General features: G+C 40.5%; 1 protein-coding gene across 1 annotated transcript in view; it reads left to right on the top strand.

The window, feature by feature from the left end:
* Nucleotides 1-27,645, top strand: part of PEX7 (peroxisomal biogenesis factor 7) — a 47,103-nt gene that overhangs the window by 18,685 nt on the left and 773 nt on the right. Inside the window, exons 6-9 of the mRNA XM_086631957.1 lie at nt 1,298-1,404; nt 1,838-1,951; nt 5,510-5,565; nt 16,134-16,233. Of these exons, the coding sequence (XP_086488083.1) occupies nt 1,298-1,404; nt 1,838-1,951; nt 5,510-5,565; nt 16,134-16,233 (377 nt within the window). The remainder of the gene's footprint in view (nt 1-1,297; nt 1,405-1,837; nt 1,952-5,509; nt 5,566-16,133; nt 16,234-27,645) is intronic.

Below are 27,645 nucleotides of genomic sequence, written 5' to 3'. Positions count from 1 at the left end.
AAGGGGGCCTACAGGAAAGCTGGAGAGGGACTTTGGACAAGGGCATGTAGTGATAGGACGAGGGGCAATGGATTTAAACTGAAAGAGGGGAGATTTAGATTAGATATAAGGAAGAAATTTTTCACTTTGAGGGTGGTGAGGCACTGGAACAGGTTGCCCAGAGAAGCTGTAGATGCCCCATCCCTGGAAGTGCTCAAGGCCAGGCTGGATGAGGCTTTGGGCAACCTGGTGTAGTGGAGGATTTCCCTGCCCATGGCAGGGGGGTTGGAACTAGATGATCTTTGAGGTCCCTTCCAACCCAAACCATTCTATGATTCTGTGATTTTCTCTCTCTGTAAATAAATGAGTTGGAGAATCCATTTTTGCTGATATGAAGCTAAACATCCCAAGTTAATGACAGAATCATGATTAAATACATTGAAAAGCATGGTTGTCTTGTCAGCTGATGCGTTTTTCCATGTCTTTCTAAGCCATTAGGAACTGAACTTGCAAGAAGGGTATACACAAATGCTAAAGATCTTTAGGGGTAGAACACAATTTACGGCTGGAAAGAAAGAGAGAGGCTCAGGTGATTCCCAGCTCTGAAGTTAAGCTGGAATCCCTTCGTTGCTCTCTGAAGACCTCTGTGTGTGTGTGTGTGCGTGCTCATGTGCAGGTGTGCTCCGAGGTCAGAGCAGATGTTGCCGTTAGTACGTGTGGCAGTTACAGCAGAATGACTTTATCATCTGATGTTCCAGTAAATGAGAGTGAGCAGGTTTAGCCCATGATGACCGCAGGTAATGCGTCTTGAGTTTTCCTTGCATTGAAAGAATCTGAACATAAGTTGCATTTTAAATACCGTTCACTTGTCTGCGTGCCAAATGCATGTGTCTAGGTAGTTTTTCTCAGCTGGCTTGCAGAGAAAGTTTTTTCATAATTCTGGTCTTCTAAGTATTTTTTTAAAGGGACCTTATGTTTCTACTTTAATTAAATGTTGTTTAAATATTTTACCCCATCTCATTTTAGTCAAATCAGAGTTAAAAATAATGAAAGTGTTAGTAATAAAATGAAGGGGAGGTTTTAGTTTAGTTTAGTTTTGTTTTTTTAATGAAAGAGCATTAGTAAGTTCTGATTCCTTTCATGCATCAATCTGACATCTGTGTCTATAATGTGCTTGCTTTATTTGGCATGAGTGTCCAATTATGTATAATTGTTTGTATTTCACACAGTTAAGAAACAGTTGTCTGCTAAGGACTAGTGGATTAACTGTATCCCATAACTGATTCAACAATGTCAAATCAATTTCTCTTTGTTTCAGGTGACCAGACTTTACGAGTTTGGGATGTGAAAGCCCCAGGAGTCAAACTTGTGATACCGGCACACCAGGCTGAGATCTTGAGCTGTGACTGGTGCAAATACGATGAGGTATAAACCTATTTATCCAATAGTTTTGGATAATAAATAATCCTATTTATCCGATGTTTTCTTAATCGAACTGCTCTCATTAAATAGCGCGTTTTTTACTGCAATATTAATGCATCTTCTCTTTGTAAAAACATGTCTAGTTGCCTTGTTGCTCTCACTCACTGCTACATCTTCAGAAGAGCATTGTTCCAACAGATGGACAGCCCAACTAGATCAGAGGTTTTGCTTATTCTTTTGTATAGTGGACAGAATAGTCCATAGTGGAGAAACAGTTTGTATTTCTCTATTCTCTTTAATTTGCACGCTGGAGACCTAATTTATGATTTATTCATCTGTGTTGTTTTATTTATGTAACTTCTGTAGCGAACATGCACATCATTGTGATTTAATAATTAAATTGTCCTGATACATCTGTGTTTTATCAAATCATCAGAACTTGCTGGTAACTGGTGCAGTTGACTGTAGCTTGAAAGGCTGGGATCTGCGGAACATCCGGCAACCAGTGTTCATCTTGCTTGGTCACACCTATGCTATCAGAAGAGTAAAAGTGAGTTGTATTTTATTCCCCGTTGACCACCACTAAATTGTTATGCGTATTTTTCTGGAAAGCAGTAATATTTTATATAATCTAAAAACTAGGAAAAGAACAACAGGTATTGAAGATTTTAGATGCTACAGTGACTGTTCTTGGAAACCTTCAGTTTAGCAGTGTAAAACATCTTGATGTTTAGCAGGTTGCTGGGATTTCAAAGTAAATGACATCTTCAAAGTCAATATATTTCCATGAGGAGTGTTTGAGAGCTTGAGGGAGGGTTGAGAGCTGTTATATGGGAAATCTGAGATGGAGAAAATACCTCTCCGTACTCGTTTTTTAAATGGTACTGTGCCTTTTTCTTTCCATACAAAGGCTCAATATTCACATAAGGCAAGGTATAGAACTCGTCTTGAACATGTATTTTTGTGTATACACAGAAAATGTTAATATGTTCAATGAGATTTTGCAACTTTGTGCATGAAAGGCTACAGATGACTGTATTGGATCTGTGTACTACTAGATCATCCACCAATAGGAATTTGTTCTAGATACATAATGACATCTTTTTCATCTTAGTCAGAGCTTATTATTTTTTTTTTAATTAGTCAGATAATACCTGATCCTTTTAAAGCCTTTCAGCAACAGCTATGTTTATTAATATTTTCTAGGAAATCTGAACTGGCAGTAAAAAATTTTCCTGGGTCAGTATTTTGCTTCACATGCCCTTGGAATTTTTGATCTAACAACTTGAAAACTTGCTGCACTTAAGTAGTAATTTGTCAGAAAAAGGTGTGACTTATGGAGTGGTTCCATATCGCAAATCCTCTTCATGGCCAGACAGCCTGAGAAGCTCCCACTCCTCCTTATCTCAGCTACCTTTGCCTGCTATCCTCATTGGTGTTGGCTGTCCAGTCTTTTTTCTAATTTAGTTCCTGCATGACCATGCTCTAATCTGACTCTGTGAAATGTGCTTCATAGCAGAAGAACATTTAGCAGTGATGTTCCAAGTTTATTTTTTCTTGTTTTTTGAACAAGATCATTTTGCAACTCCAATTTGACAGCCATTAAGACAGATGAATCAATACAGTATCAATCAATACAGACTGTCAGATTCTTACTCTGACTGTGAGATCTTTTAAAAACAGCTCTGCTACTAAGTCATTCATAGTACTTTATCTTCATGATAAAATGAAGCAAACAAATGCAGAATTGTAATTCACCATAACCTGCGATAATAGAACTAAAGGACACTTGCTGAAACTTATAGAAGATAAGTTTACAAACAGATGGAAGTAGTTCTTTTACACATCAGGTGGTAGACTTCTTGCATTAGCTCTCTGCACAAGAGGTTGCATAGGCAGGCAGTGTCATCAGATTCGTGGATAGCAGCGGGTTGATAAACAGATACTAGAGGTATGTGAGAGCACCTGACTTCTGTTCCATCTTAGCAGTCTTTTATAGCTTCCAGTTCAAGATAGACATGGTCCCTGTAGCCATGAGAGATGAGAATGTGGGCTAGCACTTAAAGGTGGTGCACCATATCTACACTTACGTGGTGTAACTCACCAGTCACACTAAACTGGGAGAGAGACCAGGGTGCTGCCCAAATAGAGGCAGCTGTCTCTGCCAGTGTCCCTTCCCCTGCATTGAGCTGACCCTAGCAGTTATAAAGCTGTGCAGCAAGCTGGCTCAGCAAATTGCTCTGACTCAAAATCCTGTCCCTAAAAGTGGCTGGTTTCTGTCTGGATCACTAAGCTGTCTCAATTTGTTGCTCAGCCGCACAATTTCAAGCCCTGACACAAAGGAGCAGGGCAGGAGCACACAGCCTGAAGTGGAAGGGAAAGAGAAGGCCACAAGTCTTGGCAGCAGCGCACCCTTAAATTAGCTTAAACCAACCATGAAATCACTCTCTTCAGTTGTCTGTCTTTTGTATTCTCTTCACTTACTCAGGGTTGTGTTGACTGTCAGATATGGGGCGGGCAAGGAATTCTACGCAACATGATATTGTCAGGATTCCTGCAGATTTCTGATGGTCTTTCCCTGCAGTACAGGGCATTATCAGCACACTGAGGTCATCTGAAACCCTTTTCAGGAGATTTTGACGTTGGTACATTTGGCTGTCTCATATTCTTAGCTGACTTCAATCTCTTATACTGAAATGTAGTTATGGGTTTTGAGTTGACCTAAATAGATACTTGGGTGAATGATCTGTGAAATATTGGAGGTCAGGCTGGATGGTATGTTGATCTCTTCTGTTTATATGTTCATATGATAAAATTGTAGTATCTTACAGTTAAGTGGAACAAAATTTTAAAATACTCTCTTTGTAGCAGAAAGACATTCTGCAAATTCTTTGAATTTCTATGTGTAACACTCTGCTAAGTATTTTGATAGAGTTTGCTTAGGTGAGTTTCTAAGATACTTAATGACAAAGCTTTTCATCTTGGACGACATGTTTTTGCTACATCCAAAACTCTGTGGACAAAGATGCAAAGGAGGCATGTGGGAAACGTGCCATTGGTTTTTGCTGCCCATCAGTCTTCCTCATCTTTATTCTTCATATTCCTGAGTTGCAGAAGAAAAAGATGTTTTGTTGTGATTTTTTTTTCTTCCAGAAGAGTTCCAGGAAATCTAGGGAGATTAGAGCTCAAGCATGCACATCCCTCAATTCTGCTACAGTAAAGAGAAGGTGTCAGCAGAGTTCAGCAGGCAACAACATACACTGCTCTCTTGGCAACTTGTGCAGTTGTGGCAATAGCCCAGGCTTAACTTTTGACTTTGTAGTAGCTATGAATAATATTGGAAGCCTTGCAGGAAGAATCTTACCTATGAACCATGATGTAGGAGACCTACAATTCAAACTGAAGTTATGTCAATGACTTGTGTATTTCCAATTGACCTTAAAATAGTTGGAAACTGAGGGCTGCCAAGAAGCTGGAGGCAAGGTGGACAGTTCCACCCAACTGCATCCTTATTGCTGCAGTTCTTAGACCTGTCTGCAAGAGTCCATAGAATAGTGTGTCCCGTAAAATGCCCTGCAAGAGAGGGGGAATTTATTAAGTGACATTATATTGCCTTCACTTGTTTCAACTTCTCTCCAATTTTCCCATTTCTGTAAATAAATTCAAAATTCTAGGACATGCAATCGATGGCAGCAGTATATCTTACATTCTCTGCAGTATGGCACACATTTTCACTCTCTGAAAAAAATAAACTGGTCACATAGCTTTTCTGAAACTCATTTCATATAGTGGGATGATACCAGCTTGTCAGCCAAAAGCAGAATTTAATGACTGTTTATATGACTGTCCTAAAACTTCTTAACTACAGCAGAGCTGTTTGGCACTGCCGTAATGAAATCAAACCAAACCAGGATCCCATAGAGAATTCCTTGTAATTAGAAGCATGGTGGGGAAATTTGTTGATATAGTCTGTTTTGTTGCAGCATGATGTGGTACCTATCAAGACAGTTTAACTAGTTAAGCTTTGGTAGCTTTCTACTTACAGTTAAGTCTTTGTATGTTCACAACAGTTTTAGTTTAAATGCTGTTCTGTTTTGTTTTCTTGCAGTTTTCACCATTCCATGCAACTTTATTGGCCTCTTGCTCCTATGATTTTACTGTGAGGTACAGTATTTTTTTAATTGGATAAAAATGGAAAGATAATCTGTTTTAATGTGGCTTGCAATAGAATACACTTCTAGAGTGGACATACCAAAGTGCAGTTAATGTTGCTATTGGGTGTTTTCTCTCTTCATAAGCTACGTTGAAATGAAAGGGTTCTTCACTTGGAGTAGCTCAGTCACTCTTCTGAATGATATCTGCTCTGACAGATGCTTTCTGTAATCCTTTGCACATAATTCTACTGAATTTAGTTGTGTCCAGCTGTGATAGCATCTGATAAGAAGGTAATAACCTTTTAAATGAATGTAAGTAACTGTGTATGTTTCTGCGACTTATTTTTATTTAAGCTTTTTATGAACAAAGTCTTTGTCCTACCGGTATCTGAGGAAGCTTCAGTATTGCTCCGCAGTGCGTATGCTGAAGTTCTTTAGACAACGCCTCTGCGAGTTCCCCTGGCTGCCTGATATATCTGATCCTGCTGAGGGTTTTTCAGTACAGCTGATTTAAAGCTGATTGAAAGTCCTGAAGAACTTTGACTTCATGTTAGGGCTTCTCTAAGATACACAATGTCGTAAGTCAATAGACTATGAAGTACATTCCTGAAAATTTCAGTTACATTCTTTGATCTACATTTTAGTTTTATAAGATGGACTGAATATGGTAGGTGGTACATTTACAAATGGGAGAAGCCCTCTTGCCTCCACAAGTGACTGCAAAGTTATCCCACTTGCCCAAATCGTCCCAATCACTGTGACTTATGGTTGTGTCCTACACGGTCTGACACCAGACACAGCAAGGTTCTGTTTCCTAAGGGGAAACCCTGCTAACTCTCAGTGCCTGTACATGTTTCTCCATCATAAATCTATATAGGCTTGTTCCATAGCATCATATAAAGTTGCATCATGAAGTTGGTGTGTTAAGCCTTGTAGGAATTTTGTATATTTTTAAAAATCTTACTGGAAGAGCGGTATAGCTGGAATACAGCTGCATCCAGGCTCTTGTTGGCAGCTCCCAGAGCGCAGCGAACAAAATCATGCAAGGGTGTAAGGTGCTCCGAAGCTCTGCTCTAGATGGCGTGGGGCTGCTTGAGACTGTTCAGTGACAGTGGTGATGTTCCACAGGGAGACAGTTGCTGGAGCAGTTGTCTTTGTCATATATGAGTCCTCAACTTCAATAGCACTAGAGAGGGTATTGCCTTCCAGGCCTACAGGGGCTTCCTGGTACCTCTTCCTGGAGCTGGGGGTGATGTTGGCCTCACCTGTGGGAGACATGTTCTCTTTGAGGTACTGAGGTGAAGGAACTGCAGGAAGAGATGACCAGACTGTGTGCCATCAAATAGTGAATGCAGGATTGACAGAGTCTTCACAGATACCCTTCGGAGGTGAGAGCCCAAATCCCACAGTGCAAGGAAGGAAGGACAGTTAGAGACTCTATTTCCAGAAGTAGAAGATAAGGATCAAGGTTCCCATGATGGAGGAGGCTGGAAACGTTGTGACTTCTGGCAACACAAGCTAGAGCTAGAGAACAGGTTTAGTGCCCTGGAAATGCATGAGCAAGGACAAGCTCAGTCTGGTTTGGTGTCAGAGTCAGTTGAGCCTGAATCAAGTGTCTGCACCAAAAGAAAAATGTGCGTCATCACTGGAGACTGCCTCCTGTTGCGTTCAACCTTGAAATGTCTGTCTGCCAACCCAACTTGATGTCTTGGAAGGTTTTGTTGCCTCCCTTGGGTTGAGGTCTAGGAGGCTGTAGAGAAACTGCTAGGGTTTGTCCGGATTCAGAACGCTACCTTTTCCCACTTACGGGTTCTCATGTTACTGAAACAAATGACCATGAATATATCAAGAGCAGCTACACAGCATTGAGGGCCCAAGTGGTGTTTTCCTGGAGCCTGACAGTGAAGGAGAAAGGTTCAGGTAGGAAGAGGCATCTCCAGCAAGTCAACACTTGACTGCATAGCTGATGTCACAAGCAGGGCTTTGACTTTTACAACCACAAGGTCCTATTTGAAGTGGTGAGATACTGCAAGGCAGGCATAAGATCCTTCTGACAAAGTAGAGCAAGACCATCTTTGCCAACACACTTGCTAACCCAGTGAGGATGTTTTAAACTACAGATGTTTAACAGCACAGGGGAAAGGGACCTGGGGGCCCTGGTGGACAGCAGGATGACCATGAGCCAGCAATGTGCCCTTGTGGCCAAGAAGGCCAATGGCATCCTGGGGTGTAGTAGAAGGGATGTGGTTAGCAGGTCGAGAGAGGTTCTCCTCTCCCTCTACTCTGCCCTGGTGAGGCTGCGTCTGGAATAGTCCAGTTCTGGGCCCCGCAGTTCAAGAAGGACAAGGAACTACTGGAGAGAGTCCAGCGCAGGGCCACAAAGATGATGAAGGGAGTGGAGCATCTCCCTTATGAGAAAAAGCTGAGGGAGCTGGGTCTCTTTAGCTTGGAGAAGAGGAGACTGAGGGGGGACCTCATTCATGTTCATAAATATGGAAAGAGTGACTGTCATGAGGATGGAGCCAGGCTCTTCTCAGTGGCATCCAATGATAGGACAAGGGGAAATGGATATAAGCTGGAACATAGAAGGTTCCGCTTAAACATGAGGAAGAACTTCTTCCCAGTAAGCGTAACAGAACACTGGAACAGGCTGCCCAGAGAGGTTGTGGAGTCTTCTTCTCTGGAGATGTTCCAAACCCGCCTGGACGCGTTCTTGTGTGATCTGATCTACGTGGTCCTGCTCCAGCAGGGGGCTTGGACTAGATGATCCTTTGAGGTCCCTTCCAATCCCTGACATTCTGTGATTCTGTGATATCAGGGCAGAGTGACCATAACCTGGAGAGAAGTGAAAGCATGAGGATCAGAGAAGAGTGTGGGGAACCTCATAATGCCAGAGGCTTTGGCATTTTCCCTGTGAAAGCAGCCCGACGCCTGTGTACAGCAGAGGAGACAAGTGAGGGATTAGAAGTCCATATGCAGCAGCAGAGCCACAGAGCTGTGGTCTCTTGGGGATTACAGAGAGATGGTGGGACTGCTCACAGACTGGAGTGCTGCGATGGATAAAGGCTCCTCAGGAAAGAGGGGCTGGGAAGGTGGTGATAATGGTGAATCTGTTGAGTTCAGCAGTCCAGTCACTCCCTTGAATTTTCAGTCCCTGCGTGGGCTTGTTCCTTTCAAAAATCGTGCCTTTCTCTTGTAGGTTAGAACTGGGTGGTGAGCTTGCATAACACTGCGGTCCCCCTTAGGCGTGTCGTTATTTCAGTGAAGGATTTAAGTGCTTGAGAACCTTTCCCAAGTTTATGTTAATTGTTACTCTTTTGCTTACTGTAGTAAGGGGTAGTGCCTTGCCAGTGGTATCTACTGTCGTGTGGTTTGTGCCAGGAGCCTGACAGTGTAAGTGCTGTGATGTCCATATGTATGTGACTTTCTAGGCTGCTGTACCAGCACTCTGTCTTACAGAAAATGTTTGATTTTATTTATGTTTAAAATGCACTCATGATAGAATACTGCACAGTGGTCTGTGGAAGGTTATTTATGGGATCTTACTTACCATCCTTTACTGATGCAGTGCCAGCTGGTTTGCAGCGTATCATTTCTCAAAAGGCTTCTAGGTCTAAAATAAAAAGTGGTGATTGGTTTCTTCCAGTGGCCTTGTGTGAGCAATAAAACTAATAATCAGCATGCTGATGCATTGAAGTGACTTGATTGTGTTGTCATTCTCTTCCCATTTTTGACACCAACTATATATCCTTCAGGTTTGGCATTAAAGCGCTTCGTGCAGTACTGAAATCTAGTGCCATTTCAGCTCTGACATTTTCATGTGTGGAAACTGTCAGTAAAAATGAGGAGAGCTCCTGCCTCATATACCAGGGTGTCTGTAAATGCAGGGCTTGGAGACCTTTTCACAAAATGCGACTCCAGGCATGATTTTTCTGTCCAAACAACTACTCGTTGTGACTAGGAACGGAGGGCAGGGTTGAAGAAATGAAATACAGATTTTTAGCTGTTTTCTAAAACTATGAGTTGCTGGGTTTGGTGTGAGAGAACAAAGAACAGAGAAGGCCAAGTGAAAGTCTTTGGAAAAGGCGGCACAAGCAAAGTGTTATGTATAATGGAGGAAACTTGTTACCAGAACCCTTAGTGAACATCTCTTGTGGAGAATATAATGTGATGACTGTGATGTACCTCTGCCACATATCCTGTACTGTCATTTACAGGAAGGAATGTGGTTCACAGTAAGATGTGGAGTTCACGCAGGACTGTTTGGAGTTTGACTGAATGCACCATACACTCCACATGCACATATCTTTATCCACTTGGTGGATAAAGAACTGGCTGGATGGTCGCACTCAAAGAGTTGTGGTCAGTGGTGCGATGTCTACATGGAGACCAGTGTCAAGCAGTGTCCCTCAGGGCTCTGTTCTGGGTCCAGTGCTGTTCAACATCTTTGTCATGGATGACGGCATTGAGTGAACCCTCAGTAAGTTTGCCGATGACACCTAGCTGTGTCATGCCATGGACTCACTTGAGGGAAGGGATGCCATCCAGAGGGACCTTGATAGGCTTGAGAAATGGGCCAGTGCAAACTGTATGAGCTTCAACAAGTCAAAATGCCAGGTCCTTCACCTGGGTCGGGCCAATCCTAGGCACAAATACAAAATGGGCACAGCACAGAGTGGGTTGAGAGTAGCCCTGAAGAGAAGGATTTGGGGGTGTTTATAGATGAGAAGCTCAACATGAGCCGGCAGTGCACTCATGCGGCCCAGAAGGCCAACTGCATCCTGGGATGTATCAAGAGAAGGATGGTCAGCAGGTCAAGAGAGGTGATTCTTCCCCTTTACTCTGCTCTTGTGAGACCCCACCTCGAATACTGCGTCCAGTTCTGGTGTCCCCACCATAAGAGAGACACAGATTTGTTGGAGCGTGTCCAGAGGAGGGCCACAAAGATGATCCAGGGGCTGGAGCACCTCTGCTACGAGGACAGATTGCGGGAGCTGGGATTGTTCAGCCTTGAAAAGAGAAGACTTCGAGGGGACCTAATAGCTGCCTTCCAATACCTGAAGGGAACCTGCAGGAAGGCTGGGGAGGGACTTTTTACAACAGTGTCCACTGATAGGACAAGGGGAAATGGGTTTAAATTGAAGGAGAGCAGATTTAGATTAGATTTTAGGAAGAAATTCTTCAGTACGAGGGTGGTAAGACTTGGAATAAATTGCCCAGGGAAGTTGTGGATGCCCCCTCCCTGGAGGTGTTCAAGGCCAGGTTGGACGGAGCCTTGAGTAGCCTGATGTAGTTGAGAGGCGTCCCTGCCCATGACAGGGAGGTTGGATTAGATGATCTCTAAGGTCCCTTCCAGCCTATGCCATTCTGTGATTCTATGTAGAGTTCACTCAGGACTGTTCAGAGTTTGGCTGAATGCACCATACACTCCACATGCACATACGTGCACACGTGCTGACGAGTATGCACATGCATACACACACACGCACGCACGTGTGTACATGACTATATACACAAATATACATACATTTCAATTTAAGAACAAAAATACTTGGTAAATATACAAAAGGTGGAAGAGAAGTAGGGATTCTAATACATTACGTTAATTTTGGATCTTGTTGAATTGGCTCAAGGGCTGTGACTTTTTAGGCATGTTTGCTAGTAATTCATGGAACAGTGTGGTATGGCAGTCCTTTAAAAACAGATTCATTGATACAAACAGTGTTATTTTAATTGCAGCTTAGTTATGATACTATTTGTTTATTTTCTTTAATGTTTTTGTTTGAAGCTCAGAATTGTCTGTAAGCATTAACATGTGGTAGATAACTGGATACAGCATAGCTTACTGTTACAGCTCTGTAATCTTATATGTTACTGAAGCCTTATAGTTTAACCACACAAACACAAATCTTAGATAAGATTACCAAACTGCCATGTAAAGAGGTAGGGGTTTTGTTTGTTTCAGGTAGAACAGCTAGTTTGGCATATAATCACAACTGGCTATCAAAAAGCAAAAAATAGTAGGTCGAAAGCAAATTTAACGATGCTCAACTTCATCCTTTGCAAATAGTATGATGATTGCACGTGAGCACTGTAGTCAAGCTGCTGAAAAGAAAGCGAGTTCACATGCCAACTTCATACTGAGGGCTAGGAGAAAGAGGGTGTAGATTCGAACTCGAATTTTTACATACCTAGGTATAATGATGTGGATTTAACCCTTATCTAGTAAATGCCTCATGGAGACAAATTTTTTCTGTACCATTTCCTTACTCTTTGGAAGAGCTCAGGAAAAACGTAGGTTAATTAAAGAGCAGTTTTAAAAACCAAATGAATCATTAAAGTGCCAGGAAGTGCACAAAGTACTGTAACATTTCCAGGACTCATTTAGGTCAGCACGCATGTTCTTAAACCTTATCTCTATCAAAATTCAGTTTGAAAGAAGTCAGTGTCATCTCTTACTGGAATCAGAGTTTTATATTTTGAATTCTCTTCAGTATAAAAAAATATCTTGGTGCATTAGGTACAGACAGTGCTCATCAAAATCTAAACAGAAGACCTGATAAATTATAGGACTTCATTAAACTGGTATCAGGCCATATCTTGAAATGTGAAAGGCAATTTTTGTTCAAAGTTGTACTATAGCAGACATCATCTCCACTATCTCCAGCTCTCCTGGAGCTACATAGAATCATAGAATCATGGAATAGTTTGGGTTGGAAGGGACCTCAAAGATCATCTAGTTCCAACCCCCCTGCCATGGGCAGGGACACCCTCCACTACACCAGGTTGCCCAAAGCCCCATCCAACCTGGCCTTGAACACTTCCAGGGATGGGGAACCTACAACTTCTCTGGGCAACCTGTTCCAGTGCCTCACCACCCTCAGAGGGAAAAATTTCTTCCTTATATCTAATCTAAATCTGCCCTCTTTCAGTTTAAATCCATTGCCCCTTGTCCTATCACTACACACCCTTGTAAAAAGTCCCGCTCCAGCTTTCCTGTAGCCCCCTTTAGGTACTGGAAGGCTGCAATAAGATCACCCCGGAGCCTTCTCTTCTCCAGGCTGAACAGCCCCAACTCTCTCAGCCTGTCTACTCATACATCACTATGGATGAGTTCAGTAACTTGGATCACAAAGAAGTCTTAAAAACTTCTGGAAAAGAAACTGGGTTTCATTTCAGTTAATTATCCTTGTCTCTCCCCCCCCCGCCCCCCCCCCCCTTAGAAGTTGAAAAGGTGGGTGTTTGCTTGTTTGCTCTCTTTTTTTCTTTTCTTTTTTTCCTGAATGGGAAATGTCGTCCTGCTGATCAAAATGCCTGTCACTGGTGGTTTCCAGTGTGAAACTGAAAACTCTGCAGTCAAAGATCCTGTTAATTGGAATGTCTCAGTTGATTATAGGGCTGGCATTACTATGGAAAATCTCCTTGATAGTAGAGTTGCTAGTGGTAGTCAGAGCTTTGAGCATTACATCTGATGAAACTAACAAAATACAAAACTGATGTACGTTTCAGTTACGATTTAACTGTTTCAGTTAGTCAAAATCACTCATCCACCAGTGTAAACTTACATGTTTTCTTTTTGGATTAAAACAAGAATTACAATTTCATTATATGTATTTTGACATATAAATGAATGCCCAGGTTCTTGTATTTTTTAAATTAACTGGCATTTTCGTGCCTGCACATGCTAGTTTTCTTTGAAATAAATATTATGAGATGGAATTTCTCTTAAATTGCAGCGAAGTGTTGGCTACAAGAGCTACTTATCAAATGATTCAACCTCATAAATAGATTAATATCTTTAATCTATAAAAACAAATTTTATGGTGCAATGAATACCACTATAATGTTGTTGAATAATACAGCAAAGGGATATTTGCATTTTTTTTTTCATTTATCTTAATAAATAGGTCTGTAAAAGTGTTAAATATCTGTAATTAAAACTTTGAAGCATTTATACTTGAATATTTAACTATGGCAGCATCTGATTTTTTTTTTTTTTCACGGAAAGGGCGTCTTCATTCTTCCAAATAATCCCTTTTTACTTTTGGGTTATAAAGCTGTCTATTATTTCTCAGTTTGTTATACAAATACATTTAAATCTTTCTAATGTGTTCTATCTGTCTGAAAGGCAAAGTTAGGGTTTTTTTTTTTGTGGACAGATGGGGAAACAGAAGTACCAAGAGATGCCACGCATACCTACAGTATTATCTGTATGTTAGTGTCAATCGCTTCTGTATTTCTCAGGCATCTGATTTACCCATTTTTAGCCAAACAACCTTTCCCAGTGCTTGGTGGGGAGTAGAGCATGTGTCAAAGTGTACTGAAGCTCCAGTCCAGAATTACATGATACTAAAGAATGGGGAATATCTATAACTAGAAGCTCTGATGAGAGTGTATATAAGTTAGAGATTTGCATCCCCTTTTAGTTAATTTGTGTTTCGGGGAGAAATCAGGGAACAAAGAATGAACTGGTAACTTCACTCTCCTGACTACTCTTAAATTACTGTGTATCAGCAGCAATAAAGTTGTTACCCTTGTACACCAACCAGCCCCTGCAGAATCATAGAATCATAGAATGGTTTGGGTTGGAAGGGACCTCAAAGGTCATCTAGTTCCAACCCCCCCTGCCATGGGCAGAGACACCTTTCCCTAGATCAGGTGGCTCAAAGCTTCATCCAACCTGGCCTTGAACACTTCCAGGGATGGGGCATCTACAGCTTCTCTGACAACCTGTTCCAGTGCCTCACCACCCTCAGAGGGAAAAATTTCTTCCTTATATCTAATCTAAATCTCCCCTCTTTCAGTTTAAATCCATTACCCCTTGTCCTATCACTACACACCCTTGTGAAAAGTCCCTCTCCAGCTCTCCTGTAGCCCCCTTTAAGTACTGGAAGGCTGCAATAAGATCACCCCAGAGCCTTCTCTTCTCCAGACTGAACAGCCCCAACTCTCTCAGCCTGTCTCCATAGCAGAGGTGCTCCAGCCCTAGGATCACCTTTGTGGCCTCCTCTGGACCCACTCCAGCAGCTCCATGTCCTTCTTGTGTTGGGGACTCCAGAGCTGAACGCAGTATTCCGGGTGGGGTCTCATGAGAGCAGAGCAGAGGGGCAGAATCACCTCCCTGGACCTGCTGGCCATGCTGCTTTGGATGCAGCCCAGGATACGGTTGGCTTTCTGGGCTGTATTACTTAGAAACAACAGGATTTGTCTCCTTATCTTCTTGTGAACAAATGTGGGAGAACGAAAATGCTGAGATGGTCTTTTTCTCCTCTCTCCTGCAAAATAAGTTGTTTATCTTAGATCTCGGGTACTAGGAAAAAGGTAAGAGGCTTGTTGCTATGGCATGGCCATTGTGCTGATACCACTCTGCTCGTTTATGAAGGAAATAACATCTACACGTTAAACAAACTGACCCTGCTGGCTCCAGTGTTTGCTGTTTTACCTGAATTGGTTTGAACATCCAGTGCTTTCACTGTAGCTGGTCTGATAATGAGCTGTTCAAATTAAGTATTGTCACCTTCCCCAGCAGGAGCAGGGCAGAGGGATCTCTGTGGTTGGTACAGAAGAAGTAAATCGTACAATTGACCGCTGTGAGAAAACTCAAGCTGTAGAAAATTTGATTAGAGCTGCCAGCCCACGAAACGTGCTGTGCTTTGCAGCCTATGAACTTTTCGAAGCAGTATAGACAACATGAAAAAAGAAAAACAAATCTTTCTTTTCTGCCATTATATCAATGTGTTTGTTTGTTATATTATTTATTCTATTATTTATTATAAGTTCTATTCCTGAGGCCTTTTTTCACGACTGAAATCTCTCGTACCTATACTTTCGTCCCATCTTCTCTGGTACCTGCCTTACCCTTGCTGTTAGCTGCATTGATGGACATTGCATCTAACAGGGCAGTAGCTGGGAGAAATTGAGCACTTCAGAAATCTGTTTTCTAAGCATTTATATCAACCAAAACTGGAAAGAAAAATTGCTTTTGAAATATGAATGAGTGGAATTAATTGTGTAATGCAACTGATCTTTGTAGTACAAATTTGTAATTAAATTATAATATTAAATTCTGTTTTACAGGAACATAGATCCCAATTTGAGACTGGGAGTGACCAATATCTCTAAATGAACGTGTTATTTTCAGTAAATAAAGACCTCATAGTGAACAATACCAAAACCTGAGAAAAATCATAAATTGTGCTAATGTCTTTTAGAGATAAAATTCCCTAGCCATCAAGAAATATAACGAGTATTCTAGCCTACGTTTTGTTGTGTTTTAATAACATCCCAACGGCTGCTCTTTGGTGCCAACTTTGATCTCAGTTTCTGCAACAGGAGACAAAGATGATTTTGCCCAGTGGGGTTTAATTTATGCAAATCAGCAGATGGCTTTGCAGGAATATGATTTGTTATATTTCCTAAGTGGATGAGTTTGCTTTTTTAAATACCCTGGCAGCAACAGATTTGTCAATATCTTGCATTATGTTTTCGAAATGGCCTTTCAATTACTTTAATTGTGGTTTGTTTGATTCCCGCCCCCACCCTCTCTCCCTCCCCCTCCCTCCTTCCCTCTCTCTATAGATTCTGGGACTTTTCCAAGCCTAACCCTTTGCTGGAAACAGTCGAGCATCATACTGAATTTACATGTGGACTGGATTTAAGTCTTCACAACCGTGGTCAGGTGAGAGCTGGGATTAATTTACTTTTCACTTGCTTGTTACAGCCACTGTGGTCATGGCTGGACTGCAGGACTCAGATCCTGAGAAAGAGCCACCAGATTGCAGACAACTTCTGGAAGTGAGTCTGGCTGAATGCTTATTAAATAAACCTGACTTCAGGTCCATTTTTATTTACAAAGCAGTCACTTGTGTTGAGTAGGAGAGGAGGGCAGGACAGAGAGAATTGCAAAATCAGACAGCTGAGAGCCACGGTGAGCTCAGGGAAAAGAAGGTAGTTTTGTTTCAGAAGGAAGAGGAATAGAGAAGGACCTGGAATGCCACGCTGAGTTACAGAGCTTTCTTCCACTTAGAACGTCAAGTTAAACATGGTAGTGTCACACATGATGCCTCGACCTGTTCTGTCGTAGTATTTGGAGTACTAGAAGAGGCTTAGTATGTAGTTAGAATTCTAAAACCCGTAGCTGTTGACATGAATGTGTGGAACCCGTTTTATCAGGGGCACTTATTTATGTACTGCTTGTGGCAGGGTTCTCCTGTGCTGCTGTTGCTACAAGGGTTTCTATTTTGTAAACAGAGGATTGTTGTTTGTAGTATGAACTGTTTTTTCAGGTAAGGAAGGCAGAAAAACAAAACCTAATTATTTGCTTTAGAATGAGAAAGCCTGTAGTTTTCACACAGAAATTACTGTCACTGAGTTAACTGCAACTAATGCGGTATTTAGCATGCCACAGATGGTATTTGCATCTAGATTCCTTTCTAATTCACAGTGAAATTAATTTTTTACCCCAGATAAAAATGAATTCTAATATCTGCTTGAAATTCTGATTGGACAAAGCAAATAAAACCATCATAATTTCTGATAGTGATACAAGGACACAGGAGAGAGATGAAGAAGAAAGATCACAAAGATGATCCTAGGGCTGGAGCACCTCTGCTATGGAGACAGGCTGAGAGAGTTGGGGCTGTTCAGCCTGGAGAAGAGAAGGCTCCGCAGTGATCTTATTGCAGCCTTCCAGTACTTAAAGGGGGCCTACAGGAAAGCTGGAGAGGGACTTTTTACAAGGGCGTGTAGTGATAGGACAAGGGGCAATGGATTTAAACTGAAAGAGGGCAGATTTAGATTAGATATAAGGAAGAAATTCTTCACTCTGAGGGTGGTGAGGCAGTGGAACAGGTTGTCAGAGAAGTTCTAGGTTCCCCATCCCTGGAAGTGTTCAAGGCCAGGTTGGATGAGGCTTTGGGCAACCTGGTGTAATGGAGGATGTCCCTTCCCATGGCAGGGGGGTTGGAACTAGATGATCTTTGAGGTCCTTTCCAACCCAAACCATTCTATGATTCTAAAGCTGTAACTTTGACAAAATACTTAGCTTGATGCATGGGGAAGCATTCTAGCCAAATGCTAGCTTGAAGAGTTTCCTGCCTGGTTCCTCGTTCCCTGAATTTTATTGCCTTAGAGCTGCTGCAGTAACTGTTCATGAGGCCATGCTGTGAACCACACGGGAATCTGAAAGATTGAACAAAAATGATTGCAAGTTTCAGGTTATTTTTCATCGGGGCAGGGCAAGAATAGCTTAAAGGCCAGTTGCTGGGAATTAAAACTTCATCCCAAGTGAGTGCATGGGTACGATTCTGGCTGAATTGGGTCCAAAGAAAGCAGCAAGCATGGGATGGTACATTAGGGCCTTACAGTGCTACATCACTACATGGTCTGAGCCCAGTTCAGCTTTCCCTGAAGTTGGTGTGGGTTTTGCCATGGACCTGAATGAGGCAAGAAGAGTTTTTCTTCGTTTTATATTGAGGATATGATTACATCTTGATTATAAGCCTGTTGCAAAGAGCCCTGTGTGTTGCAGAGTGAGTCTCAGTGGGTGGTGTTTGAGACTGTCTGGCTAGATTTGACCTGTTTTTGTGTTAGTGATCTGTCAAACTTGGAGTTGCTGCAATGTGGATAATCTTCCTTTTGTAACTGCAATGTATAGAATAGCCTTCTTGGAACAAGCCCAAGTAAATGCTCATTGATGGTATATAATGAATTGAAAGCAAACAGCTGCCCGTGCAAATGTATGCTGGAAAAAGAAAAATGATGGTGTGCATACCCATCTAAATTAATGCATTCGTGCATCCAGGTATTTTTTCCACACAGAAATTCTACAATCTGATGTTAGACTGAATGCATGAAATCTGTAAATCTGGGGTATGCACCCATACACGCTGCATGTCAGTGTGCCTTCCAGACAGAAGTTTGACATCTGCAACAGCTTTAATATTCCTCTGTTTTTTTTTCTGTTGAGTTGATTTAATGTATTGTGAGGGTTGGATATGACAGCAACGCAAAATGTAACCATTCTGTTTTTTAAAAGAAGTTTTGAAAACCTGTGATAGAATTAAACTGTAGCTACAAGATAAAGAATGAACACTTACCAAATAGCTGCTGCCAGTATGAGCACTTGCAGCCCTTCCCTGGCTTCGACATTGATCCAATGAAGATCATTTGCTTAAATTTTATCCTGCTGTTCCTGATAATGTAGATTACCTTCATGTCTGCTCTCTATCAAGATGTGATAATGAGCCCCATTCATTGTTGTTCTTCATGCATTTGCATGATTTGTGATTTTCACTGCGCTTTATAAGGAGTTACGACTTGAGATTTGAGCTGCTTCTCTCCTCCATGCGTGCAGGGTATTTTATTCATAATGGACAAGCTATTCATTTATAGGCAAATTAAGTACCATTCTGGTCATTAACCTTTGCTTTCATTCTTAATGATATTCTTGTTGTCTAGCCAGATGATATTTTCTTTGGTTTTGCTCAATGAACTTCAGCATTTTTCAAGTATCTTTCACATGTCAAGGAAAAGCCAGTCTCTACATTTGACAAAGTGTTCCAAGTAGACACTGTATCTGATCTAGGAAATACTGGACATACCTGTGGAACTGATTTAGCTTTGAACAGAATGCACAGGCAGAGAGTAGGTTCAAGCTGGTTGTTGTACAGTGTCCTGTTAAGGAGAGGCAACATGTGGGAGAGAGATCTGGTCATAAGGAATGCGTCCCAGGTTGTGAAGTTAAGTATTAGCTAGATGAAACAGCAGACCTCTTTGTGCTTAAGATTCTAATACCTGTTTTGGGGTATCTGCCTCTATGTAAAGTAAGTGTTTGTTGAAAGCTTTGCATTTTAATAAAATCGACTGTTTGGTTTGGGTTTTTTTCCACCATAATGTTGGTGTCAGGTTCATAGCAATTTTACGCAGCCAACAAACAAACTTTCAGGTGCATAGAAAAATGTGCATTTTACAGTGAAAAGCATTAAAAGAAATGATCTTCCTGATATTCAGAGTATTTCTCTGTTAACCTGCAAGTGCTGATGTGGGAGCTTGCAAGGCAGGTCATCTAGGAGGAAACACTCCCAACTCCAGCTTACAGCCAAAGTAGCTTTGGCACACACAAAAACAGTGCCAAGACCCTAAACACCAAAAATCTTTTAAATTTATAATGGTGTACAGTACTAAGAACTGAACAAATCCAATTACCTGGTCAGCAGTATTAAGAGTATGCAGTTTTTTAAACCAGACGTGATAGTTCTTTCCAAAGCTTGAGGGTGAGAAAAATTATTAAAGCTTAGTCCTTCTATATGCACTAGGTAGGCATAGGATGTGTGTAGAGAGTATGAAAATGCCAATCAGCTATATATACTATTTCTTGCTAGAGCCTGATAATGCTATACCATCTATTGGAATTGTACTCTCTAGCTCATCAGATTTTTATTTCTCTCTTGATATTTACTTTCCTCGTATGTGACCTGTGAATGTTCTGATGAATTAAAATACAGTACTCCTTTAAGCGGAGCTCTTACTGGCATTTTGCTGTGCGTAGCTACAGCATGTAAGCATGAGCATAACTTCTTTTAGTATTATTTATGCAGCTTTATTTAAAAGCAGCCTTTTTCTTCTGTTGTAGGTTGAATTCGATATGGCAGTCATGAATTAATTTTAAATGTCTTTTAGGCAATCCATCAATGACACAGATAAAAAGTACAGATATGGTGAACATTCACTTCTTGTCTTGATTCTGAAATGATTTCAATAAGTATATAAGAAATAGAAAATACATATGTACTATGAATTTCTTCAAATCGTGGACACAAATTTCCCAACCTTTTCTGTTGTAGTTCTAAAGCTGTATTTTGCTTAACGTAAATGCAAGAAAACTGAAGCTCTGAATTTTGTCTGAAAATCTTTCTCAGCCTACACCTCACATCTGTTCTGAACTCTGTAAAGCAGCCAGTGGAAAGTATAAATTAATGCTTTCCATTGAGCCAAGCTTTCTATCTTGCTGCTTGAGAACAGGATTAAGTATCTAATCGGAACAGGAGAGGAACCTTTCCATTTCTCTGTACTTTCACGCTATGAACAATGACATTTCTAAATTGCAAGGATATGTGATTTTCAACGGAAATGATGGCAGGTGGTGTGGTGGCTTAGAACACTTGTTACATGAAGAGTGCAACAGACATCCATGACATGCCAAATCCGAACAGGACTTCAACAGTATACAGTGCTGAGGTGCTCCCTTTGGAAGTTAAAATTGTTCTGCACCAAAGGAGGATAAACCAAATGTCAATACTCTAGTCCAGAATCATCTCTTATCTGAATGCGTGTTAAAGTCTAGGTTTTAGATTAACTTATGTACAACACCAATAGTGATAATTTATGATTTTCTTTTGCTGTGGTTGTGTGTGTTTGGATAGTACAAATGGGCAGCTAGCTGTCTAAATAGCTGTTTGTGTCAGCATAGCTTGGGAGCCAAATTTGTTTTCTCAAGTCCTCTGTGTAGCTGCACCTCCTTGTGCAAATACTCCCCCAGAGTAGATTAGTTCACATAAAACTGGTTTCTCTTATTTCTTCAAAGCACCTGGAGCTCTGGGATGTGTCAATGCAAGAAAGGGCCTGGCCACAATTCTGTATTGCATTTGGAGATGGTGAGGGGTGATATGGCAATATACACACAGTACCAAATAATGCGGACAGTGCAGTAACCATGAAATAAGTCTTGTGCTCTTTGTTACACTGTCCTTGTGGTCCAGCTTCCCTGAACCTCTACTTTCTTCTCCCTAAAACTGTGGAGTATCACCAGCATGTTGTGCCACACCACAGTCTGCTCCTTCCTTCCGCCTGTCCAGAGGCAACTAGAACTGAGCAGAGGTGCCTGTTTTGTAGTATTGGTCTGTCAGTCCTGTGAAACGTTGCTGTACGGATGGTAGCATGACTTTTCTTACGGCATCAGCATCACGAAAATTTTAAAATCTGTAATTTCTTACTAATTGGAGGGAGGTCGTAGCCAAAGTATGCACTTGAGCTGCATCCCCTGAAGGTAACTGAAATCTAGTTCTAAATTCTTCCAACTTTGTGCTTTATGGAGAAATTTTCAATCATCTGTCAAGCTTTGGTGTACATGTTTGTTCTGCTACCTGTTTTCTATGTGCAGCTCGTGCACTGTGCTGCATTAGGTATGCCAACACAGCAAGCAGGAGAACGGACAGGAGAGGGGCTGCCGAAGTTGGCTTAACCAGTATAGCCAAGTATAAATGCAGAAGGCGTCTTTAGTGAGGCTGTTCTGCTATGTATTTTACTGTTCATTTGAATTAATTGTACACCCTCAACAAGCCCAGAAATGTTGACTGTTTCATCTAAAAGTGGAGTTACCTTTTCTGAAAATGTACAGAAAAACAGAGACTTTCTCTACTTTTTTCTTTTGATCGCTTGCTCTTATCTTTTACACTTAATTGCCAAGGAACTGATAGCTTCCACCCAGCTGTTACAGCTATCTCGCTGCTATAATTGTGTTACTATCTGTACTTCATTTTAATCTCTCCTTATGGTCCTTCTCCAGGATGCTACTAAAGTTATGTAGTTAGTGATCCTTTGAGATTAAAAGATCCTACAGCATCTGTTCTTTTACTTTATTTCAGAGTGGATTTTTGCATGGAAAGATCAAATTTAACCCGCTGCAAATGTTAAACCAATTTGAACTCCTTTACAGAGTTGAAGGGGGGAAAGCGAGGTGACATTTCTTACTGGTGCTTATTGTATGTCTTTCCCAAACTGTTAAAATTGAACTTTCACTGTGTAAGTCAAAGCTAGCTATTCAAGAATAATGGTCTCTCTTTGCCATGTTAAGCAGAAGTGTCATCCTAAGGTGTTTGGAAACGTTGCTGTCAGGTGTCACAATTCCTATGGAGAGGAAAATGCACTTTAATTTTGATTCTGAAGTACTGGGAAGAGGTGGGAGGCAGCAGTTTCTTAGTAAATGTGTTGCTTGTGCGTTGTGTTTGATTCAGTGGCTGACAAATACTGGCTACTTCTGTGAGCCTCATCTTTTAGTCAATGTAGTGGCTTCTGTTTCTTTTCTGCATGGTCAATAAATCTGTTTGAGAAGTCTCAGTGAATTGTACTAGTGAAACTCAATGGAAGACAACAGGATTTTGCAGCCGTTAGCAAAAACATTGTTTGGCTGATGATTATCTGTGATTATATCCCAAAAGGTAGGAGCTTAGCTTAACTCTGAGCTGAAGGATGAGTTTGAAGATTTGGTAGCATCATTAGGTGCAGCGACACTGCGTTTTCTAAATTGACTGCATTTGGGGTCACCAAGGTTAGTATCAGCACAGAAAGGCATTTTGCAGTTCCAATGTATCTTCTACAGAATTTATGATTGACTTCACCGATTAAAAACAGTTCTTGAAAGACTCAGGAGATGTCCTTCCCCTTATCTGTAGAGTACAGAGCAATTGCTACAAATTCTGTGGAGATTCCAAGGATTTCTCTCTAACCTGCAACTCGCATCTCAATTTCCTGTACGTCTTACTGATGAAACGCACACTTAGAAGACAAACGTGCGGCACAACTACCAAGTCATCTTCCTGCTGCCCATGTCAAAGCTGTTGAGACAGCTCCCTGGTTTTTAGATTCGTTCTTTGTTACTTATCTTTGCAATCTGAAAAGTAATGCCTGTCAAGTCTTTTATCTTTACTCTCCTTAAGAAAGAAATGGATTTCTTAAGCTGTATTTGGAACATCTGTTTCTCATAAATGTAGTTTGAACCTAGATCTCTATAAGAACTTCTGGTCCAGGATTTGTTTTATTCTCTCTTTACTGGAAATAATAATTAAATCAATGTGTGTTTTTTTCAAAAGTAAATTAAAAAATGATTGGTGTTACTGCATATTTAAAATAAAAGTTTTAATTTACAAACTCCCATCACCTTCACTCTTGTGTAAAGGTAGGAATCGTGCAGTTCATCTCAGCAACTGTTGACTAAACAAAAGGCCACACTAGTAGTTTGGATTTTCTAGTACAAAATAGATATTTAATGCATTTAAACTCATGCATGATCCATTATGCATTTAACCAACCAGTTTTAATGATCACCTGTGAAAGTAATTTGATGAGTAGCAAACCTAATAGCTTGCTTTATCTCCACTTAATCTCCATGTGACACACTTACAGAGCATGCTCAGGACCCATCAAAAATATGTAATAACGATATAATTAGATCATTAAATTCTGTATGAAAAGACACAAAAGATAAGAAACTAGAAGAGGAAGGGAAAAACAGCATTAATGGAAGCGAAGAACTGAATACTTTTTCCGCTGTCTCTTCTACAGAAAAAAGACAGGTCTTAGTTTTATTTGGAAATGGGGTGGAGAAAAACTGGCAAGAGAAATGGGTCGTGCTCAGACACGTTTGCGTATTATTCTGTGATTTATTATGAGCACTCTGGAAGCTGAGTGGCACCAAGATACTTCTGGAAATACTAATTTAGAGAGGGCTGTACTTTCTTCTGATTAAACTCCTTCATAAAGAGGTTACTGAACTCCAAGTTTTTAGTCATTCTTTTGAATGTATTTAATCTTGGTTAGGGCTTGGGGGTTTATTACACCTTCCAATATTAAAAAAAAAAAAAAATAGCTACTAACTTGGGACATTTCTCTTGTTTTCTTGCTTCTCCTGAAGAGTGAAGAGTCAGAATGTCATGCAGGTAATTGGACCAGACTGAATGGATTGCCCTCAGGTGTTGGAATAGGTCTAAGCCTATTGCAAAGCAAGATGATAGCAATGAATAGGAAACAGAGGGGCTGTCAGAGAAGTAAATCAGTTAGTGAGTCAGTGGAAATGGCTTTGAGAAATGAATGGATATCAATGTTAAATCAATTGGTGGGAAACACTGTTATACTCTGGGACAAGGATAAACACTTCAATAAAATACAGGATAGCTGTTTCATTGGAGTTAAACTATGATTTTCCAGTCAAGCAATCAGCTTCCTGTGATGACTGCAGTTTTTCATTTGTTTGCTTGCTTTTTGGCTTTACTGGAAGGGAAATACAGTGATCCTCATGTTATGTGCTTCAAATAGACTTGCTTAAATCTGGCAGATAACTTGGCATGATGTTTAATCTGCAGTAAGAACAGTACCATGCCCTTTGCATGTATGCTAGGACTTCGACTTTGCTACTGAAATAAAAGCCTTAGAGACAAGTAACGAATGTCATTTTGTTAGACTGCCTTTGCCCCATATAGCTTTAGTTATAATTAACCAGGTTTAGAATGCTTTTTCTGTTTGCCAGTCAGTGTAAGTTAGAATATTCTTGTTTTATAATTAAGCTCTAGTTGGTCTCCTTTTCCTTGCAATTTCTGATAGTTAAAAGTTGCTGTAGTAGAATTTTATTCTGTAGTTACAAGAGCAATTTGGCATTCATAAATTATAATGAAAATTGCATGGCATACAGGCGTCCAAAGTATTCAGTAGTTTAAGGATGTTATATTTTATACAGTTCTTTGCAACTGAAATAAACTGTCTTCTACTGTTTGTGTGTCAGCTTAAAAAAAAAAAAAAGTAAACCATGCACCCTCTGAATACTGAAATCACTGAGATTTGTTTCAGTCTGAGAGAAAAATGTGTCCCCCAGACAGTGGATGTTTTCACAGATAGACAGAATTCCATGCCTTCATGTTCCTAATGGCAAGGACTTTTGTCAGGTACGCAAATAATGTGTGAGTCCATTTTCAGTTTTTCTTTGTCCTTCATCCTACCACAGGATGATTTTCTCCACCTGACAGCAACATCATCTCCTTGATCAAAATAGAAACCCTAGGAACTTGCAGCTTTTTTTAAGCCCTATTTGTTTACTGTCATGTGCTGGATCAGCCTTCATCCCAGTGGAATTCCTGCTGCACTTTTAATATTTAAATTAAGTACCATTTATTTTATTAAAAATATTAGATAAAATACTTTAAAATATTTATTAAAAATGTAAATATGTCACATGAGAACTGAAATTTCTAAATACTTTTAAAGCACTTATATTCAATATCCTATGGCATACAATGGCCATAAGACCGTTGTGTAAGGCAGATCATAAAAAAAAAGGCAAAGTGAAAGGAGAAGACATTTTGTAAACTGATGCAGTAGCTGCATGAACAGGCACTTCTTTTTATCCCAGGTTTCGTTTTAGTCATTTGTATTTGAGGCAGGGATAATCTGTGGGATACTGCAGAGGGGCATGTAGCAGCTGTCCATCGGCTAATGCTGGCCACCGTGCTGCTAGCTTACGGTTGTCCCTGTTCTCTTACAGTCTTGGCTGTGTTTTGGAGGAAGCGTTATGGAGAAGTGGAAATGTTATTGCATTTTGTAATGCTGTTCCGTGCTGTAGTGTCCCAGTTTTCCATACATACCTGTTTGCTGTTCTTTGCATGTGTATTTTCATCAAGGTTTCTGATATCAGTATGCTGTTACAGACTTCCTGCTGCACAGGAGAACTTGATCCACCGTTCTTTGCTGTGGTTTTTATTTTCCTTTTGTTTGCTGGTTATGTTTTTCATCTTTCATGCGCTATCATTAAGTCAATGAGTTGGGCAAATTACTGCAAGTTATCCTTTTCAAACTCCCTTTTAATATCCCCTGTTTATTTTTAGTCTTGCTAGATTAAATGGTTCTGTAACTATATTTGTTCAGAGGCTACTTCAAGGATGCTAATTACATTGATAACAGGTGGGAATTCCCATGGGATTTTTTTCCAAATGTTACCTCTGTTTCTTATTTCTTTATGAAAGTAGAAAGTGTTGCCTATAGAAATAGAGATACTGATCCAGAGCTGTGGAGAATGTTTAAAATACTGTGTTTTGTGTGATTGCCAGTTTCTACATAGCGTTTAGTGGAGAACTCAAATTTTCTTTTTGGTATGGTTTGGGGGACTGCAATGCAGCAGAACATTATATTACACAAAGCTCTATTATTTTGTATGAATAGACAGACCCATTGTCAAGATATTTTTTTTGGTCCATTTAGATGTATATGGAAAGCACTTCAAATAACTAAGTAGAACCAGCTAAGGAAGCAATAAAGATGAATAATAGTGCAGTATAGTAAACACAAAATGGGCTAATTATAGTCTGAAATCAAATATTGAAGTTGGATTTCCAAATTTTTAGTGTGCAGCTGTTCATTCTGGCTCTAGAAGAGAACAGGAATTGCAGTCTGCAGCAGAAGGAGGCTTGTTATGCAGAGGATCCAATACTGTATCCTTTGTGATCCCAACTGGAAAGGACATTGTAAAGATAATGCAAGACGGATTCAGCCAGATTTACTGGCATATATTTGTGGGGATCATCAGCTTTTTCTCTTTAGCTCTCCTCTTTCTTCTTCCCTTTGCCTTAGTTCTTGTCTCCCACAACGTGTCCCACTATTATATATTACAGGTCATCTACTTGAGTGATTGTCAGTGTGGTTAACCCTTTCGCTTTGTTACGGACTCTAAAGTGCATTATCAAATAATTTTCAAACCTAAAGCATTCTGTAGTCTTCTGTGGAATCTTATTATTTATTAAAATCTTTTAGTGCTATAGAATTAGATTAACTTTCTGGTTTTGTGATTTTAGGTTCAAACCTGCATCTAGAATAGAGCTTGGGACTTGCAATTGAGAAAAGTTTCAGTTACCTTGGAATCAGTCGCTGTGTTTGTAAGATGCCATTGGCACAAGTGGCATCATGTCTCATCAGATTAGTGGGGTCTAGGTAGTGCTTGAACTAACACCCCCCCACCCAATTCTCTATGCTTAGCAAATAGACATCTCTCTTCTCAACAAAAGGCAATACAGTGATCTCACAGCTTATCAGTGTGAGACTGAAGTTCTGGCTTAATTCTTCAAGAAACTTCCTGTATCACTTTGGTCGACTTCTTTGTTTTTCCATTCCTCAGCTCTCCATTAGGAAAACATCTGTAACAGTTTTCCGTACCTGCAATTGTAAGAAAGTTGTTCAGATTTGATCATGAAGTGTTTAGATATAATGGTAAAAGGGTCCTGAGACCCTGTAAAGAGAAGAAATACCACAAGATCTAGACTTCAGCGTGTCCTTC

This window comes from Tauraco erythrolophus, chromosome 2 (assembly GCF_009769465.1).
Source record: "Tauraco erythrolophus isolate bTauEry1 chromosome 2, bTauEry1.pri, whole genome shotgun sequence".
NCBI classification, from domain to species: Eukaryota; Metazoa; Chordata; class Aves; order Musophagiformes; family Musophagidae; genus Tauraco; species Tauraco erythrolophus.
This window is presented reverse-complemented; position numbering and strand designations above follow the sequence as displayed.